The 21,607-nt window shown below is 39.3% G+C and overlaps 1 protein-coding gene across 9 annotated transcripts in view; it reads right to left on the minus strand.

Annotated features, from left to right (window-relative positions):
* The window catches only part of LOC140487181 (uncharacterized), a 45,643-nt gene that overhangs the window by 15,267 nt on the left and 8,769 nt on the right, over window positions 1–21,607 (minus strand). For 3 of the 9 annotated variants that reach the window (XR_011962721.1, XR_011962722.1, XR_011962725.1), the window contains exon 2: window positions 12,946–13,040. Coding sequence is in view for 4 of the 9 variants with exons in the window: in XM_072586832.1 (XP_072442933.1) it covers window positions 4,114–5,319 (1,206 nt within the window). In the remaining 5 variants the exon portion in view is untranslated. Of the gene's footprint in view, window positions 1–1,905; window positions 5,435–6,488; window positions 9,150–12,945; window positions 13,041–13,953; window positions 14,091–21,607 lie in introns of those variants that run through there. The other 6 variants (XM_072586832.1, XM_072586833.1, XR_011962723.1 and 3 more) reach the window with 6 other exon arrangements.

The following is a 21,607-nucleotide window of genomic DNA, read 5'->3' on the forward strand; positions in this document are numbered from 1 at the left end:
CTAGTGTTGCTACAGCTCAATGGAATGGAACCACAGTGACTGTGAATTTAATAATTGCCATAGGCAAAGTATTGCCACGCCCTCTTTTCAGTATCAACTTGCTGGTCTACAGAGTCTGGACGGTGAAAGGTGAAAATTCGTACCGCCAGCATGGGGGACAATGAGAGACAGTTTCGTTTGGTAGACAGGAAAAGGGTAACAGCCAATCAGATCTTGTCAATCTCAGTGAGAAAGACACTCCAGGAGCTCTTCACACTGATCGTTGGAGGGGAGGATGAAGAATACATGGGAAAGGGAGAGCATTTCAGAAGGACTAAACTGGTTAGAATTTGAAAAACATTCAGTGCACTGGTTTATAGAAAGCTGATTGATTGGAATTTTATATGGAAGATTAACATCTAAAACTGAGTTCGAGTTAAGGATTGTGATGAGAATATCACTGGACAACTGATCATCCAAATGTTAATGCTCAAGGGACACAGGATCAAAACAACACAGTGGCTGGTGGAATTTAGATACCATTCATAAGACGGGATTTGAAAGCTAGACTCTCTGGTCAAGCCATAAAACTACCAATGACAACAGGAACAACTGATCTGGTTCAGCAAGTCCTTGACATAAAGAAATCTGTCATTCATACCTTGTTTGGCCTACATATGATTCCAAACCTACAGCAATGTGTGTGACTCCTAACTGCCCTCTAAAATGGCTCAGTGAGCCCCTTTTTTGGACAACAAGTAACATAGAACAACACAGCGCAGTACAGGCCCTTCGGACCTCGCTGTTGCGCTGCCCTGTCATACTAATCTGAGGCCTATCTAACCTACACAATTCCATGTACGTCCATATGCCTGTCCAATGATGACTTAAATGCACTTAAACTTGGTGAATCTACTACTGTTGCAGGCAAAGCATTCCATACCCTTACTACTCAGATTAAAGAAACTACATCTGTCTTAGACCTATCTCCCCTCACTTTAAAGTTGTGTCTCCTTGTGTTTGCCGTTCTCTGGCATCGCGTTCCACATACTCACCACATTTTGTGTGAAAAACTTGTCTTGCAGATCTCTTTTAAACCCCCCCCCAGCTTGCACCCTGAACCAGTGTCCTCTAGCAACTGACTCCTCCACCCTGGGAAAAAGCCTCTATTTTCCACTCTATTCATGCCATTCACAATCTTATAAATTTCTATCAGGTCACCCCTCAAACAACTGCGTTCCAGTGAAAACAAATCCAGTCAATCCAACCTTCCTTCATAGCTAAAAACCCCCAGACCAAACAACATCCCGGTAAACCTTTCTGTAGCCTCTCCGAAGCATCCACATCCTTCTGGCAGTGTGGTGATCAGAACTGTACACAATACTCCATATATGTCCACTTTAAATAAAGTTCTATAAAGCTGCAATATAACTTATCTATCCTTATACTCTATACCCCTTCCAATGAAGGCAAGTATGCAGTGAGCCTTTTTTACTACCTTGCCTTCGGTGTCTGTGGGCCTGCACACCCAGATCACACTGCATATTATTACTCGTAAAGGTTCTACCATTTACTGTATATAATTTCCACTTGCATTTGACCTTCCAAAATGCATCACCTCATATTTGCCTGGAATTAGGTTCCTTTTGCCATGTTTCTGCCCATGCCTCCAACTGATACATATCCCAGTGCATCCTCTGACAATCCTCCTCACTATCTGCAACTCCACCAATCTTTATATTGTCTGAAAATTTAATAATTAAATCACCTACATTTTCCTCCAAATCATTTATGTAGATCACTATTACAGATTAAACCAGACCCCTCAAAACATTTTTAAGCAGGTAGCCCAGACCATAACTTTATTATTTGTTTAGCTGGGAGCACAGTGGATATTCCCAGAGTAAATTAGCTGGGTCGACTGCCTAGTTTTAAATAAACAAAATTTATTTCCAAATTACAGACTGAAACACGAATAAATGAAAACAGAATATCGGATAACTTATCCTATCCAAACCCACGTGAATGATGCTGTTCTGGAAAAACCTTGCAACAGTCCCAATGCACACATCCCTTAGCACAAACAGTAAACAATGGCACAGGCAACTTACACTTCAAAATCATAATGGCAGAAGGACAGAGAGAAAGCTTCCAGTTTCCCCTGTGACTCTTACTCAACTCACTCCTGAACTGAATTGAACTGCACAGCTGGGGAGCTGGCCATGCCCGTTTGACTATACTCGTCTTTCAAAAGACCTTTCAAGCTTTTAGCTTGTTAGGATAAACAATAAGGTCCCAATGAACCATTCAAACTTCTGACACAATGGAGCCTGGCCAATTACCCCCTCTCTGAAAAAATACTCAAAGGCAAAGTAACTTTGTACCAAACCAGCAATGTGATGATCATAAACAGCAGCGGTTCCAGCACTAAACCCGGTGGGACACCACGAGTCACAGCCCTCCATTCTGAAAGACATCCTTCCACTGCTATTCTCTGCCTCCTATGACTAAGCCAGCTCTCTATCCATTTTGTCAACTCACCCCTGACACCATGTGAATTCACCTTTTGTACTAGTCTGTCATGAGGGATGTTGCCAAAGGCTTTACTCAAGTCCACGCAGACAGCTTTTCCCTCATCTATCCTCTTCATCACACCCTCAAAAAACCCAATCAAGTTAGTGAGGCACAACTTCCCTGCACAAAACCATGCTGTCTATCACTAATAAGTCCATTTGCTTCAAAATGCAGATAGATGTTGTTCCTAGTTCATAAAATAGAAAAGTACAGCACAGAACAGGCCGTTTGGCCCACAAGGTTGTGCCAAGGATTAATCCTAATCTAAAATCAAATAACTTAACCTACGCCCCCTCAATTCACTGTTGTCCATGTGCATGCCCAGCAGTCGCTTCAATGCCCCTAATGACTCTGCTTCTACCACCACCACCGGCAACATATTCCATGCGTTCACAACTTTCTGTGTTAAGAACCTACCACCAACGTCTCCTCTCTGCCTTCCTCCTAACACCTTAAAATTATGACCCCCTCATGGCAGTCAATCCTGCCCTGGGGAAAAGTCTCTGGTTTTTTACTCCATCTATGCCTCTCATTACCTTGTACACCTCGATCAGGTCACCTCTCCATCACCTCTCCACAGAGAAAAGTCCAAGCTTAGTCAATCTCTCTTCATAAGACAAGCTCTCCAGTCCAGGCAGCATCCTGGTAAACCTTCCTTGCACCCTTTCCAAAGCCTCCACATTTTCCCTTCAATAGGGCAACCAGAACTGGACACAATATTCCAAGCGTGGCCTCACTGGGGTTTTGTAGAGCTGCAGCAAAACCTCGCAGCTCTTAAACTCGATTCTGCTGTTAATGAAAGCCAAAACACCATGTGCTGTCTTCACAACCCTATCCACTTGGGTGGCAACTTTGAGGGATCAATGCACTTGAACACCAAGATCCCTCTGTTCCTCCACATTACCAAGAATCCTGTCTTTAATCCTATATTCAGCTTTCAAGTTCAACCTCCCAAAATGCATCATTTCTCATTTATCCAGGTTGAACTCCATCTGCCATTTCTCAGCCCAGCTCTGCATCCTGTCAATGGCACGCTGCAGTCTACAACAGCCCTCAATACAACCTTTGTGTCAGCCAAAAATTTACTAACCCACCCCTCGACCTCCTCATTCAAATCATTTATAAAAACTACAAAGAGCAGAGGCCAGAGAACAAAGAAACTTGATCCTGAGAATCTTTTCCAATAATTTCTCTACCACTGATGTGAAATTCACAAGCCTGCAATTTCCAGGATTATCTCTGTTCCCCTTCTTAAACAATGGAACAAAATTGGCTTTTTCTCCAGTCCTCTGAAACCTCATCTGTGGCCAAACAGGATACAAAGATGTCTGTCAACGCTCCAGCAATTTGTTCTCTTGCACCTCTCAAATTCTAGGATAGATTCCAACAGGATCTGGGGACATATCTATGTAATACTGTTTAAGATGCACAATACCTCTTCCTCTTTAATAGCATCATACAAGCAGCCACACCGAGCCATACTCAAAAGATCCTAGTTTCCTAAAATCTGCAGAAACAGACCAATAAACATGATCCACTTCTGGAGGACATTAACAGCATTTACTTGTGAACTCGTTGGTGTCTCATCAGATTGGATGAGTGAGCAAATCCTTTCCCACACTCAGAACAGGTGAATGGCTTCTCCCCAGTATGAACTCGCTGGTGGACAGTGAGTTGAGATGATCGCTTGAATCCAGTGCCACAGTGAGAGCACCTGAATGGTCTCTCACCAGTGTGAATTCGTTGATGGGTCATCAATTCCCAGGAAGTTTTATAGCACTTCCCACAGTCTGGGCATTTGAAAGGTCTCTCTCCAGTGTGAACTCGCTGGTGTATTAACAGGTGGGATGACAAAATGAATCCTTTCCCACACTCAGAGCAGGTGAATGGTCTTTCCCCAGTGTGAACTTGCTGGTGTCTCAGTAGAGCAGATGAATCAGTGAATCTCATTTCACACTCAGAGCAGGAGAATGGTCTATCCTCAGTGTGAATTCGCTGGTGTCTCAACAGATAACGTGACTGACTGAATCCCTTCCCACACTCAGAGCAGGTGAACGGTCTCTCGCCAGTGTGAATTTGCTGGTGTACAATGAGTCGAGATGAGTGCCTGAAGCCGCTCCCACACTGAGAGCATCTGAATAGTCTCTCCTCAGTGTGAACACATTGATGGGACATCAGCTCTCTGGAACTTTCAAAGCAATTCTGACAGTCTGGGCATTTAAAACGTACATCCACAGTGTGAACTCGCTTGTGTGTAAGTAAGCTGGATGATCGAGTGAACCCCTTCCCACACTCGGAACAGACATATGGTCTTTCTCCAGTATGCACTCTCTGGTGTACAATGAGTCGAGAGGAGTATCTGAACGCAGTCCCACAGTGAGAGCACTTGAATGGTCTCTGGTCAGTGTGAACACGTTGATGAGACATTAGTTCCTTGGAACGTGTAAAGCATTTCCCACAGTTTGGACATTCAAGTGCAATCTCCCCAATATGAATTTGCTGGTGTTTCAGAAGGTGGGATAACTGAATGAATCCCTTTCCACATTTGGAACAGGGGAATGGTCTCTCCCCGGTGTGACTTCGCCGATGTCTTTCCAGATCAGAGGGGGATTTGAAATTTTTCTCACAGTCTCCACATTTCCATGGTTTCTCTCCAATGTGACTGCATTTATGTTCTGCGAGTCCAGATGATTGTCTGAATCCTGCTCCAAACGCAGAACATGTGCATGTTTTCTCCCCACAGTAATTGGTGCTTTTACCTTCCATATTCAAAATTGATGATAATCAAGTTAGAATAAATTGTGTGACACCATCAGATCCTGATGAGGTGTTTGATGTAATTTCCCAACTGCAAAGCTTCCCCCTCCAATACCCTGTGAAACTGATTTAAAACAGAATAAAGATAATGAAAAAGTTGCAAACACAAAATTTGGGAATTGACTTGGTGAGATTCTACTAAAGCTTTGTGTGAATGCATGGGGTGCCTATAAAAGTGACCATGAAGGCTGCAGGTTTGTCATCAAATCAGTGAAGGGCAAGGGCAGTAAGCACAGGGAACCCCGGATGTCAAGGGATATCGAGAATTTGAAAAACAAAAGTGCATATGTTGGATACAGCGCAATAAAAACAGGGTAGGTCTTTCAGAAGCACAGTTTGTGTGAGGGGCACAATGCTTAAAAAATAAATTAGATGGATAAAGAGTGGCCACGAAATATCTTTGGCAGATACAATCATAGCATTTTACGGGTATATTTAGAATAAGGGTATTGTAAACAAAGGAGTGGGACCTATTAGAAACCAGAGGGACAACCTGTGTGTTGAGTCAGAGCTTGTGGGTAAGATGTGAAATCTCTGTCTATGTCTATTGTCTATGTTGAGAAAGTCTATAGCCTTAGAACTTGTCTTTAAACATTTAGACTAAAATGTAATGCTGAATTATAGAACACTAGAAAATAGACAGGCAAGAAGGCTCAGAAAAAGGGGAGAACTCGAAGAATTCAGAAGATAGGGTCGTCTGGGCTCACCAAGTGATAACAGGATGCTGATAGGCAATTAAGAACATTTGCCTTAGCATCGACATTCACAGCATTTCCCTTGTGAAATTGATTATGTAACTGAAATTTGGTACTATCAAAAGCTTTGTAATTAACGATCAGATGCTGCCAATTATAATGGGTCCTTATTACCCCTTGCAAGCAGGGCAGACACAGAGAGAAAAAAAACCTTTGCTGACTTGAAAGTTCAAAAGGACACTAGATAGAGAGAGAGAGACCAGTTTAGTGTTGGAGCCAGTAGAAAATTAACTCTTAGTAGTGGTTATCTGCTATGGATTGAATTTAATTGCATTTTGGGATTTTATGATGATATTGAGTAGCCATTACCAGTTATTAAATACAAACTCTGTAAAAAGTAATATTAATGAAGCTTTAACTTACTGGTTGTTCTTGCAGACCATTCTACAGACCTTACAGACTGCACACTGTCAATTCTAACTAATCAGATCTTATGTCTTATTTGAATTTGAATCAATCCCTGAAAAGAAAGCATGTTAATTCAAAGACTAATGAATCAGTTTAAATGCAACCTTGTGGTAACATCTCAGCCTCAGGTACAGAATGATGCAGTGCTTAAAAAGCAGGAGTCTGCTCCGAGCTTAAAAACTATTCTAAGCCTAACATTGAAGAGATTCTGGCACTAATGTGTCACGAAGCCATTTTATGGTCAAAAGTTTGCCCTCCTTGCTAAGAAGCTATTTTGTAAAACAATTGTATCTGCCATGTGAGCTGTGCGAGGTTACCTTATGAACTCTCCAATGAGCTCAGAATGGTACCTTTTTATCTTAGGAATTTATCTCGCCAACAGGGGCCTAACTTGGCTGGGTATGTTTTTCCCACCTGGCTTAGGGACTGTAGGAATGATTAGTCAAGCGTACACAAACCTAAAATTAACTTTTCTTCCTTTCAATAGAATGGTGCTGGAAAAGCACAGCAGTTCAGGCAGCATCCAAGGAGCAGTAAAATCGACGCTTCGGGCAAAAGCCCTTCATCAGGAATTCCTTTCAATTATGGTCTTTCACTGCAAGTTCTTAATTAGACCAATAACAATGTTTTTGTAAACTTTTGTATATAGGAAGCCACTTTGTATCAGTACATCGGAGTAGCCTGCTGGGGCACTGGAAGAGCTGGTACCCTATTCTCCTAGGTTATTAGAACCTAGTTAGTTTAACTTGCAGTTATCAGTGTTATGTTGTAACAGTCATGTTATTGGTGAATAAAAGGGGATGACTAAAATTAAATAAACTGTCTGTAAGAGGTTTTTATTCCAGACTTCCAAAGATTACGATCTCCAGGATGAACCAAGAGAGAGGTTTACAGGTTTGAATTCATAAGGGATTCCCTGGGCCATCTCAAATCTCAACTTTAACAATGTAGCTGAACATTCCAGTCAAGACACGGGGAGAATGTGCAAACTCCACACAGACAGTCACCTGAGTCGGGAATTGAACCCGGGTCTCTGGCGCTGTGAGGCAGCAGTACTAACCACAGCGCCGCCATGCCGCACACTACACACATTCCTGTCCATCTAAATCCTTAGCACTATGGCAGTCCCAGTCAATGTTTGAAAAGTTCAAATCTCCTGCCATAACCACCATATTAATCTTACAGATAACTGAGATCGCCTACAAATTTGTTTCTCAGTTTACCATTGGCTATTAGAGCGTCGAGAATACAATCCCAATATGATGATCATCCTTTTCTTATTTCGCAGTTCAACCCAAATAACCTCCCTGGATGTATTTCCAGGAATATCCTCCCTCAGTATAGCTGTAATACTATCCCTTATCAAAAACGCCACTCCTCCTCTTCTCTTGCCTCCCTTTCTGTAGAATTTCATCCTGGAACATTTAAGCTGCCAGTCCTCTCTATCCCTGAACCACATTTCAGTAATTGCTATGATGTCACAGTCCCATGTTCCAAACCATGCCCTGAGCTCATCTGCCTTCCCTGTTAGGCCTCTTGCATTGAAATAAATGCAGTTTAAATTATCGGTCCTACCTTGTTCTCCGCTTTGTCCCTACCTGCCCTGACTGTTTAACTTGCTTCTTTTTTCAACTGTACCAGTCTCAGATTGATCTCTTTCCTCACTATCTCCTGGGTCCCACACCCCCACCTTACTAGTTTAAATTCTCCCAAGCAGCTCTAGCAAATCTCCCTGCCAGTATAATAGTCCCTTTCCAACTCAGGAGCAATCTGTCCTTCTTGTACAGGTTATTTCTACCCCAGAAGAGATTCCAATGATCCACTTAACGCACTGACCAACTAAGGCAAGCATACCAACCACCTTCACCATTCTGTCTCCCGGCAATTCCACTTTCAAGGAACAATGAACCTGCACTCCAAGGTCTCTTTGGTCAGCAACACTCCCCAGATTTTATAAGTCCTGCCCTGATTTGCCTTTCTAACATGCAGCACTTCACACTTGTCTTAAATTAAACTCCATCTTCTAACCTTGGCTCATCCTCCCATTTGATCAATGTCCCATTATACTCTGATGTAGCCTTCTTCACTGTCTAGTACACCACCAATTTTGATGCCATCATCTGCTAACTTATTCAGCATCCGTCCTATATTCCCATCCAAATATTTCTATAAATGATAAAAAGCAGTGGATCCAGCACTAATCCTTGCAGCACACCACTGATTACAAGCCGCCAGTCTGAAAAGTAATCGTCTGTCTCCTCCCTTCAGGTCAATGCTGTATCCAAATGGCTAGCTCACCATTGATTCCATGATATCTAATGGAGCAAACTCTCCCAAGCTGCAATGGGAGGCAAGGGAGGAGATTGCTGGGGCCTTGGCAGAGATATCTCATGGTTCACTGGCTATAGGTGAAGTGCCAGATGGCTGGAAGATAACTAGTGTGGTTTCTTTGTTCAAAGAGGCAGCAGGGATCAGCCAGATAATTCCAGACCAGTTAGTTTGATGTCAGTGGCAGGGAAATTATTGGGAAAAACTCTGAAGGGCTGAAAATGTGTTGCTGGAAAAGCGCAGCAGGTCAGGCAGCATCCAAGAAGCAGGAGAATCGATGTTTCGGGCTTCAGGATTCGTCGATTCTCCTGCTCCTTGGATGCTGCCTGACATGCTGCGCTTTTCCAGCCACACATTTTCAGCTCTGATCTCCAGCATCTGCAGTCCTCACTTTCTCCGAAAAACTCTGAAGGACAAGATTATGGAAAGGCAAGGATTGGTCGGAGATAGTAAGCAAGGATTTGTTAGTCATCCTGTCTGACTAACTGAATTGATATTTTTGAAAAGGGGACAACATATATTGGTAAAGGTTGTGCTGTTGATGTGGTCTTCACTGAGGAGCCCACGAAATGCAAGACAAGGCAGCAAACTGGATCCCAAACTAGCTTACAAATGGGAGGGAAAGGACGATGGTGGAGGGAATTTTTGTATTTGGAAGTCTGTGATGAAGTCTGTGAACAATGGTGTACCATGGGGATTGATGCTGGGACCCTTGTTGTTTGTGTGTACATGCATGACTTAGATGTGAATGTAGAAGGTACAATTACTAAGTTTGCAGATGACAAAAAAATTAGTGCTGTTGATAGCGAGAAGGATGGTCTTAGGCTACAGTCCGAAAATGATCAGCTGGTAAATTGGGCAGAGCAATAGCAGATAGAATTTAATCCCAAGAGATGTATTTTTGGTGGTTTACAAAGAATATGCAGCATAAATGGTCAGTCCTGAGGGAGTACTGAGGAATAAAGGGGCTGTAGTGGAGAGGTCCATCGATCCCTAACGGTAAGAAAAGTAGACAGGGTGGTGTAGAATACAGGGACAAGGAAGTCATGTTACAAATTTATAAACCAATGGTTAGGCCACAGGTGGAATATGATGCGCAGTTCTGGTTGTCACACTATCGGAAAGATGTGATTGCACTGGAGAGGGTGCAGAGGAGGTTCACCAGGATGTTTCCTGGGATGGGGAGTCTCAATTATGAACAGTGACTGGACAGCTGGGTTTGTTTGCCCTGGAGCAATGGAAATTGAATGAGGTATACACTATTTTGACCGGCATTAGACAGGATAGATCACGAGTCTCTTTGCCATGTCAAACGTGCTTAGACCAGAGGGCATTGTGGAAAGGAACAAGATCTGAGTAAAAACTTCACTCAGGAGGAGGTAGATGGAGACATTGTGCTGCCCGAGTGACCGGTGGACACAAGTACTATCAGAACATTTAAGACATATCTGGATGAGTGCTTAAAATGCCAGGCCATAGTTAGCTATGGACCAAGAGAAGGTAAATACGATTAGTGCAATCTGGTGTTTGTTGGTCAGTATAAATATGGTGGGCTGAAGGGCCTGGTACTATGCTGTATGAATGTATTAAGGTAAACTGATTCACTAAGGTCCTTGAGGGAGTGACCTTGCTAGCGGGTCTGGGCCTTTACAAGGCTCTGGTTTCTATAGGGGAACAGAGCAAGAAATGGAAGGGACAGGAAGGAAAGGGATTTTAAATATTTACAACTCATCCAGAACTGTCAGAATTTCCCAGCCGCCACTCTTCCAAAATCTCAACCTCCACCATTTAAAGGACAACTATCATAACTCAGTCACACACCAACCTCACTTACCTAACACCCAGTTTTGAGTGAGCAGAATTCACCTTTATTTAGATTGTGTGAAGACCGAAGGCATTGGCTTCACTTTCTGTTACAAACCCCACTCCCACCTCACTGGACCCTTCCCTCTCCCTGATAACTGTCTAAAGCTGAACCACCCTGTTCTCTAGCACCATGAAATATTTCATCCTATGTTGAGCATCCAACCACATATCCCCATCATTACCAACGTCGCCTCTTTCCACCTCAGTAACATCACCCGACTTCACCTTCGTCTAAGTTCACCTCATACTGAAACTCTCATCCATTTCTTTTTTAGCTCTAAAAATAACTAGCCTTGCACACTCCTGGCACATTTAACATCCCAGTAAGCTTAAGGTCATGCAAAACTCCCATGTGATTACTCAGACCCTGCCTTCACGCTGACCTCTCCATTTTCTGGATGGCAAAGCACGAAGAATATTGAAATCCTTATCCTTATTTTCAAATTTCTACACAGCACCTCCCACTCCAGCCTCACAACTCTACAGTTTACTTTAAATTCCAATTTTCTAAGCATTCCTGATTTTAAGGGTCCCATCTTTATCACCAGACTTTCAATTTCCAAGGCCATAACTCTTGCATTACTCCCTAAACCACTGATTTTCATCCTTACTTTCTTTCATTCACTTTGCTCCTTAAAACCGACTTCTTTAGCCTAATTTCTCATTACCTGCCCTCATATCTCCACATGGTCTGATGTCAAACATCGTTTTATGAATACCTTGTGTAATATTGCATCATTTTATTACATCACAAATGAGGAAAAATAAAACTGTTGTTAATTTGGACATAAACCCTGGTCCTTCACGATCATTTGGTAAATATTTACCGAACAGCACATTCACCACAGGGACTGCTGTTGTTCAAGAGGGTCAAACACCATCTTCTGCATGAGTAACTGGGGACTGACAATATATTTACTAACATGAATGGAGGGAGGGGGAGAGAGAGAAAGAGAGTTAATGTTTCAGGCCATACTAAAGGAACTGCAGAGAATATACACGGTGTAATATTTGATACTGAACATAAGCTCACAAACAGAAAAGGACTGCAATACAGGAAGGAAGAAATTGTGGGAAAGCTTGTATGTCCACAGTTTATGGTCAGGAGATCACCAGAACATAAACTTGAGAGGATGCAGAAAAGACTTACAAAAATGTTGCTGTGCTTGGAGAATTTGAGCTAGAGGCTGAATAGACTATGGCAACTTACCCTGAAACATTGGTGCCTACGGGTTGATCTTATAGAGGTCTTGTAAAATTATGAAGCACGTGGATTGGGTGAATAACTAAGGCCTTTTTCCCAGGGTAGGGGAGTCAAAATTTGAGGGCACAGGATAAAGTGAGAGGGGAAAGATATAAAAAGGAGATGGTAGAGGAAAGCTGCCAGAGGAAATGGTGCAGGCTGGTAAAACTACAAACATTTAAAAAGCATATAGATGGATACATGAAAATTAAAGCCAAAGAGGGATATAGGCCAAAAGCTGGGAAATGGGACTAGATCAGATTAGGATATCTGCTCAGTGAAGACGAGTTGAACTGAAGTGTCTATTTCCAAGCTGTATGACTCTAAAGATATGGGAGAAACCTCATCTGACACAGATGGCAAAACTAACATGCTGAGGGAGGGCAAAAGTAAAACAGAGCAATACATTGAAATGAATTCAGACCCACACTAACACCAGAGCCACAGGAACTCCTGCAGGTAACAGGCAAAGTACGAACAGGTCAACATTGTTGATGAATAAACAAAAAATACACAACAGTTCCACTATATTCAATGTGAAACGCTCATCCAGGAGCCTACAGCTGGAATGATATCTGAAACACTGGAGTCAGAGAAAAATTGAGAAAATCCCCTGGGTGAGAGTGATGTCACCGTGTAATTATTGCTGCGTGATGATATCATCCACAGGAACACAAAGCATATGGGTCTCTGCAAATCAGAGATCCCAACACATCAGGAAAGATGGCAGGGTCCCAGAAAGGGGGCAGACTGGTACATCATCAGAATGTTTCAGGATTTGTGATGCGAAGCTAAAGGGAGATTTGACAGAGCTGTAAGGGTTTATGATTGCTTTAGGCAAGGCACATATTCCTGTCAGCTGATTGGCTACTTCCTATGGGATATAAATTTAAAATCTTGGACATTTGTGGGAGAGAGGATGTGATAGAGAAATCATATACAATTCATGGTAATGAGTGGGAAGACAACACTTACACTCAAACACCAATCATCTCCAGTAGCTGAAGCTACTCATTCTGTCAGATTTGTATGTGATGTATGGTTGGAGCTTCCTGTCCCCTTCAAATATTCTGCAAAAGAAGTTGAGAAAAGATATTGTCAAGGAAGGTTACAATTCAGAAAATCATTTCTTTGATTTTTCAGCGTGTGTGTGTCTCCTTTCAAATCTCACTGAAAGAAATTTCTGAAATCAATTACTAGCAGTCCAGGATAGAAAACAGCAGTATTATTTTGTAAGTGTTAACATAGTTTCTCTCCCCATCAAAGCTGCTAGTCCTACTGAGTTTCTGCAGCACTTTGTTTTTCTACAGAAATTCACAATATCCATTCCTCATAGTTCATGTATACTCCCTGCTGCACACTGTCCCTCAATCTATGACTCTATGTGATCAGCACTCCCTTGAGTTGATGGTGATGTCTAATCACGGTCATCAGCAACTGTCCTGGATCTTCAGGTTAGAGACAAGAAGCTGCAGATGCTGGAATCCAAAGTAGACAGGCAGGAGGTTGTAAGAACACAACAGGCCAGGCACCATCTGGACTATGAGACGTCGACTTTTTAGGTGTACACCAGAAACATCAACGTCTCCACCTGCTGCCTGGCTATTTTGGGTCTTCAGGTGACTGACCAGAGCCAGGAATGTTGGGAAACATGGGACAGGATGTCTCATGAGGTAATGGGATCTCGATGACAGGATTTGCTTCCTTCTCTTTCCTTGTCTGCTGCTCCTCTGCCTCATCAATAAGACATGGGGTTTAAAGACTCATACAACTTGATGCACAAGACCTCTCCATTTTAAACAGTGTGCTTGAAGCTCCTCCCGGTCTTTTCAAACATTGACCCTGACAGAGATGGCGCCAACACATCCCCCCCACCGCCCACACTGGTCCGCGGCCTGTCTCAGCGGAAAATCCTGGAGCCCTCGCCACATTTGGCACAAACGGGGCACCAGGAGTTTAATCTTCGGGTTTCGAAATTCGTACAAGATATCCACAAAGTCTCCGGGTCCACGTACGAGATCTACTGCACTCTGCAAGCCACCTCATTTTCACCAATTCCGGAGCCGAAAACAAACCTTCCGTCCACTGTCAACACAGACTTCGCGCACGCTCCCTACGCGTTCCAGCATGCGCATGCGCACTGCTCCCTGTGCTGCAGATAGAAGACCCACAGAACCCCACGGAATTCTGGGTAGTTGCTCCGCCCTGCGTCTTTATTTCCTCCTCAGATTCTCAGTGTTGCTGAAACGTCTCTTGAGGGGAAGCGGGGGTATTTTTGGTGGACGATCAATTTAGAGACCTAGGTAATGTTCATGGGACCGAGTTCGAATCCTGCTGCAGCAGATTTAGGAATTTGAATTCAATTTAGACCATTGTTGATTGTCGGAATAATCCACCTGCTTCAGTCATGTTCTAGGTAAAAACAATAACTGCATATGCTGGAAACCAAATACTGGATTAGTGGTGCTGGAAGAGCACAGCAGTTCAGGCAGCATCCAAGGAGCTTCATGTTCTAGTCATCCTTACCCGGTTTGGCCGACATGCGAGTCCAGATTCGCAGCAGTGTGGTTGATTCTGGCAATGAATATTGTCCGAGCCAATAGTGTCCTCATCCTGTCAATGTTTTTTTTTAAATCCTCTGTCAAAATATTTTCTCGTCTGGAGAAAACACAATGCACTTTAGGGTGCTTTGCATCATCAACACATTATACAGAGGAAGAACAACAAATTAAATGAATGTCTTGGTGAATCCTGAGGGTTTGATGAGCTGCAGCTTCTGACTTTGTTTTTCCTTTCAATCCTCATTCAAGTTCGAATGCATCCTTTACGTTCCTATGATCTTAAAATGAGAAAATCAGTCCTGGTCACTCCCGGTTCTGACGAAGGGTCACTCGACCCGAAACATTAACTCTGCCATATCTGCTGAGCTTTTCCAGCAATTTCTGTTTTGCTTACGATTTACAGCATTCACAGTTCTTTTGGTTATTAAGTCCTTCTTGGTGTTTATGTGAAGCACTAGTTAACATTCTCATACAAGTACAGTGTTTTTAAAAATATGTTTGAAGATTACATATTTATATTCAATCCCGTAGTGTGAAAGGGATAGCAACTCAGTATTGTGGAAGTGCCTTTAGGAATATGTTTAGTCCAGAATAGACAGCAAACGCAGAAAGAGATTAGCAGTTGTGGTCTTCGTCTTTTCTTTTGTTCTGGAATGAAGATGGTCTGATGAAATGTGGAGTCATTTTTTACTCGCACAAGGGTTGCCTTCATGATGCTGAACAGAGCCTAAGCATACCTGCCCTATTTCCCACAGCGCTACCCTTACCATATCTTTCCATCTCGGAGCCATTATCAGGTTCCTTTGACATCACGTCCCTCACAACCAGGCTAACCTCTCTTGCTGCTAATTCCAAAATGCTGCCACAACAAAACAAATTCCCCTCCCAATCTGGACAGAGGAAAAAACAATTGAACGAATGAATCAAAGTTATTTCATTGATTAACAAATACAGTTTGATTCGTTGAATGAATGAACACAGTTTGATTCATTGATTGACTGAATGCACCTCGTTTCAGTGAATGATCAGGATCACTTTGATCCATTGAATGAATGAAAAAGTTTGATTCATTAAATGAATTAATACAAGGTAATTCAATGAATAAATGAAGGCAATTTGAATCCCTAAATGAATGAACAAAGGTTGATTCTCCTCATGAATAAATGCCATTTGATTCAATGATGATTCATTGAAAGTATGAACGAAGTTTAGTTCATTGCATGATGAATGAAGTTTGATTCATTGATTAAATGAATACAGTTGAATTCATGGAATAAATTAATACCGTGTGAGTCAATGAATGAACAAATTACGTTTGATTTACTGAATGAATGAATGCAGTTTGATTCATAAAATGAATGAATGAAGTTTGATTCATTGAAAGAATGAATGCAGTTCGAAAATTTGAATGAATGAGTGAAGTTGGATGTAATGTTTGATTTATTGAATGAATGAATGCAAATTGATTATGTGAAAGAATCAATTTGGTTAGATTCATTGAAATAATGAATGAAGTTTGTTCCATTATAAGAATGAAAGGGGTTTGATTCATTTAATGAATGAATGCAATTTGATTTATTGAATGGATGAACATAGCATTCATTCATTCCATGTATAAAACTATGTGATTCGTTGAAAGAATGAATGAAGTTTAATTTATTGAATGAATGAATACAGTTTAGTTCATTGATTGACTGATTGCAGTTCAATTTATTGAATGAACGAATGTAGTTTGTTCCACTGAATTAAAGAACTTAGTTTGATTTGTTGAATGAATGAATGAATGTTTGATTCAATGAATGACTAAGTTAAGATATATTCATTGAATAAATTAAGTTTGATTCATTTATTGAATGATACAGGTTAATTCATTGAATGAATGAATGCAGTTTGATTCCTTGAATGAATGAATAAAATGAGGTTCATTTCATTGCAAGAATGTATGATGTTTGATTCATTGAATGAATGAATGTGAATTGATTCACATCACGAATCAAGAGCATGTGGATGGATTCATTGAATGAATTAATTAAGGTTGTTGCATTGCAGGAATGGATCAACATTGATTCATTTCATGAATGAATGCTCTTTGATTTATTGAATGAATGCATGCAGTTTGACATGATAATGATTGAATGCACTTTGATTCGTACAATGAACGAATGAAGTTTGATTGATTAAATGAAAGAATCAAGCTTGATTCATTGAATAAATGATTGAGGTTTGATTCAATGACTGATGCAGTTTGATATATTGAATGAATGAATGCAGTTTGATTCGTAGAATGAATGAATTAAGATTGAAATCATTGAACGAATCAATGAATTAGGTTTGCTGCATTGCAGGAATGAATCAAGCTTCATTACTACTCTTTGGTTTATTGAATGAATGAATGCAAGTTAATTCATTGATTGACTGAATGCAATTCGTTCTGTTGAATGAATGAATGCTGTTTCATTGAATTAATTAATTAATTTTTGTTCTTTGAATGAATTAATATAATTGTATTCCTTGAATTAATGAATAAAGTTTGATTATTTTAATGCATGGATGCAGCTTGATTCATGAACTGAATACATGAAGTTTGATTCTTTCATTCAATGAATACACTTTTATTTATGGAATGATTGAATACCGTTTGATTCATTGAATGAATGAAGTCTGATTTATTGAATACATAAAGGCTAATTTGATGACCAAATGAATGCAGTTTGATTCATTAAATAAATGTAAGCAGTTAGATTCATTTATTGACTGAGTGGAGATCATTTCGTTGAATGAACAAATGCATTTTTTTGTTTAATTAATTAGTGAATTCTCATTACTTGAATGAATTAATGCACCTTGATTCCTTGAATGAATGAATAAAGTTTGATTCTTTTAATCAATAAATACTGTTTGATTTTTTTGAAGAGTGAATGCATTTTGATTCATTGCAAGAATAAATGCAGTTATTCCATTGCATGAATGAATGAATTTTGATTCATTAATTGGAGGAATACAATTTAATTTGTGGAATGAATGAATGAAGTTTCATTCATTGAATGAATATTTTCAGGTTAAGTCATTAAATGAGTGAATGCAGCTTCAGTCAATGAATGAATGAAGCTTGTTACATTACAAGAATGAATGAAGATTGATTAATTAAATTAACAAATACAGTTTCATTCATTGAATAAATTCATGCAGTTTGATACATTGAATAAATGAATGCATGGTTAAATCATTGAATGAAGGAAGGAAGTTTTATTCATGAATGAATGAGTGAAGCTTGATTCATTGAGCAATCAATGCGGTTTGATTCAGCGAAATAATTAATGATGTTTTAAAATTTCAATAATGAAATAAGTTTGATCTGTTGAATGAATGCAATTTGAACATTTGACTGTTTGAAAGCAGTCATTGAATGGATGAATGAAGTTTGTTTCATTGCAAGAATGAAGGAAGTTTGTTTAATTGATTGAATGAATGCTGTTTCATTCATTGAATGAATGAATAAAGTTTGATTCATTGAAAGGAAGAATGTGAACTGAATCGTTGAATGAAGGAAGCTTGATTCAATGAATAAATGGATGCAGTTTGATTCATTGAATGAATAAAGTTTGATTCATGAATGAACAAATGCAGTTTGATTTGCTGAATGAATGAATAAAGTTTGGTTTACGCATGAATGAATGAAGCTTGAGCAATCAATGCAGTTTGATTTAGTGAAATAATCAAAAGATTTCTTAAAATTTTAAATTATGAATGCACTTTGATCCATTGAATAAATGTAATTTGAATCATTGAATGTTTGAAAGGAGTTTCATTCTTTCAGTGGATGAATGAAGTTTGTTTCATTATAATAATGAAGGAAGTTTGATTAATTGATTGAGTGAATGCAGTTTCATTCATTGAATGAATGAATGCAGTTTGATACATTGAATAGAAAAATGCGGACTGAATCGTTGAATAAAAGAAGCAAGCTTGATTCAATGAATAAGTGAATGCAGTTTGATTCATTGAATGAATGAACGAATTTTGAGTCATGAATGAATGCAGTTTGAGTCAATGAATAAATGAATGCAGTTTGTTTCACTGAATGACTCAATGAATCAAACTTCCTTCAATGGATGAATAAAGCTTCAATCATTGAATGACTGTATAATGTTTAATTGATTGAACAGATGAATGAAGTTTGATTAATAAAATGAATGATTGCAGTTTTAAACATTGAATGAATGAATGCAGTTGGATTCAATGACTAAATGAATGAAGTTTGAGTCATTGACTGAATGAATAATTGCATTTTGATTTATTGCAGGAGTGCATAATGTTCAATTCATTGAATGATTAAATGAATGAGTTTCATTCATTGAATGAATGAGTGTGGTTTGTTACGTTGAATGAGTGAACACAGTTTGAATCTTTGAATGAATGAATGATGCTTGAAACATTGAATGGATGAATGAGGTTTGAATCGTTGACTGAATATATGCATTGAAAGAATCGATGTGATTGCATTCATTGAATGAAAGAATGAAGTCCATTTCATTGCAAGAATGAATGATGTTTGATTCAAATAGTGAGCGAATGCTTTTTGATACGCTGAATGATTAAAATAATAAAGCTTGATTCATTGAATGAAAGAAGTTGCATTCATTGAAAGGACAAATGCAGTTTGATTATTGGAAGAATCAATGCAGTTCAGTTCATTGAATACAGGAATGAAGTCTGTTGTATTGCAAGAATGAAAGAAGTTTGATTCATTTAATGAATGAATGAAGTTTGAATCATTGAATTCCTGAATGCAGTTTCATTCATTGAATGAATGAATGAATGCAGCTGAATCATTCAATTTATGCAGGAAGTTCTAATCATTGAATTAATGCAGTCACTTTGATAGATTGATTGAATGAAAGTAGTTTGAAACCTTGAATGAATGAATGAAGTTTAATTCATTGAATGAATATGTATATTTTGATCTATTGAAAGAATGAAGGTGGTTTGTTTCATTGCATGAATGATTGAAGGTTGCTTCATTGATTAAATCAATGCAGTTTAATTCATGGAATGAATTATTCCAGTTTGATTCATTGAGTGAATGAATGAAGTTTGATTTATTGATTAAATGAATACAGCTTTTTCGTTGATTCACTGAATAAACTTCAAATGCTTGAACTTTGTTTCATTGAACGAAAAAAGGTAGATTGATTCATTGAATGAATGTGTGAATTCATGCAGTTTGGTTCATTGAATGAAAGAATACAGGTAAATTCGTTGAATGAATGAGCATATTTTGGTTAATTGAATGAATGAATGAAGTTTGATTCAACAAACAAACAAAGTTTGTTTCATTGCAGCAATGAATGACTCTCATTCATTGATTGAATGAATGAGTGCAGTGTAATTCTAGATTAGAGTGGTGCTGAAAAAGCACAGCAGTTCAGGCAGCATCCCAGGAGCAGAAAAATCGATGTTTTGGGTAAAAACCCTTATGCAGGAATAGAGGCAGAGTGCCTGCAGGCTGGAGAGATAAATGAGTGGAGGATGGGGGTGGGGAGAAAGTAGCATAGAGTACAGTAGGTGAATGGGGGTGGGGATGGAGGTGATAGGTCAGGGAGGAGGGTGGAGGAAGGTAGCAAAGACCGTCCTTCCTGACCTATCACCTCCATCCCCACCTATTGTACTCTATGCTACTTCCGCCCCACCCTCACCCTCTTATTTATCTCTCTACCCTGCAGGCACTCTGCCTCTATTTCTGATGAAGGGTTTTTGCCCGAAAAGTCGATTTTCCTACTCCTTGGATGCTGCCTGAACTGCTGTGCTTTTCCAGCACTACTCTAATCTAGAATTTGGTTTCCAGCATCTGCATTCCTTGTTTTTACCTGAATGCAGTGTAATTCATGGAATGAAAGATTATAGTTTGACACTTTGAATAGATGAATGCAGATTGAATCATTGATGAAAGGAGGAAGGTTTATTGCTTGAATGACCAAATGCAGTTTTATCGTTTGTATCAATGAATGAGGATTGATTCATTCAATGAATAAGTGAATTATGTAGTTTGAATCATTGCATGAATGAATGCAGTATGATGTGTTGATTGAATGCAGTTTGATTCTTGCAATGAATGAAGAAAGTTTGATTGATTGAATGAATGAAGCTTGAATCATTGAAAGACTGACTGAAATTTGATTCATTGAATGAAGGCATGAAGTTTGATTCATTGAATGAATAAATGCAGTTTGATACAAAGAACGAATAAATGAAGTTAGATTCTTTGAATGAATGACAGAGGTTTGATTCAATGAATGGATGAAAGAGATTTGATTCATTGAATGGATGAATGAAGTTTGATTTATGAAATGAACGAATGCAAACTGATTCATTAAAAGAATCAATGTGGTTTGATTGATTGATTGATTGATTGATTGATTGAATGAAGTTTATTTCATTTAAATTAATCATTGCAGTTTGATTAATTGAATGAATGAATACAGTTTGATTCATTGCATCAATGAATAACATTGACTCATTGAATAAATATTTGAAATTTAATTCATTCAATGAATGAATGCATGTCCGTTCATTGCAGGAATGCATAACATTTGAAATAAAATTTGATTCACTAATTGTATGAATGCAGTTTGGTTCCATGAATGAAGGAATCCTGTTTGATACATTTAAAGAATGAATGCAGTTTTATTTGTTGAATCATTCAAGGTTGATTCATTAAATGAACGAATGCATTTTGGTTCGTTGCAGTTTCATTCATTGAATGAATGAATACAGTCTCACTCATTGAACAAATGAAGGCAGTTTGGTATGTTTAGTGAGTTATTCCCAATTGAATCATCAACTGAATCAATCTGGTTTGTTCGTTCAATGAATGAATGAAGTTCATTTCATTGCAAGAATGACTCAAGTTTGATTCATTTAGTGAATTAATGCAGTTTTGTTCATTAAATGAAAGAATGAAGTTTCATTCATTGAATGAACGAATCAAGTTTGATTCATTGAATGAATAATTGTAGCTTGATTCATTCAATGAATGTATGCAGGTTTAGTCATTGAATTAATGATGAATTTGATTC

Source organism: Chiloscyllium punctatum, chromosome 16, assembly GCF_047496795.1.
Source record: "Chiloscyllium punctatum isolate Juve2018m chromosome 16, sChiPun1.3, whole genome shotgun sequence".
NCBI lineage: Eukaryota > Metazoa > Chordata > Chondrichthyes > Orectolobiformes > Hemiscylliidae > Chiloscyllium > Chiloscyllium punctatum.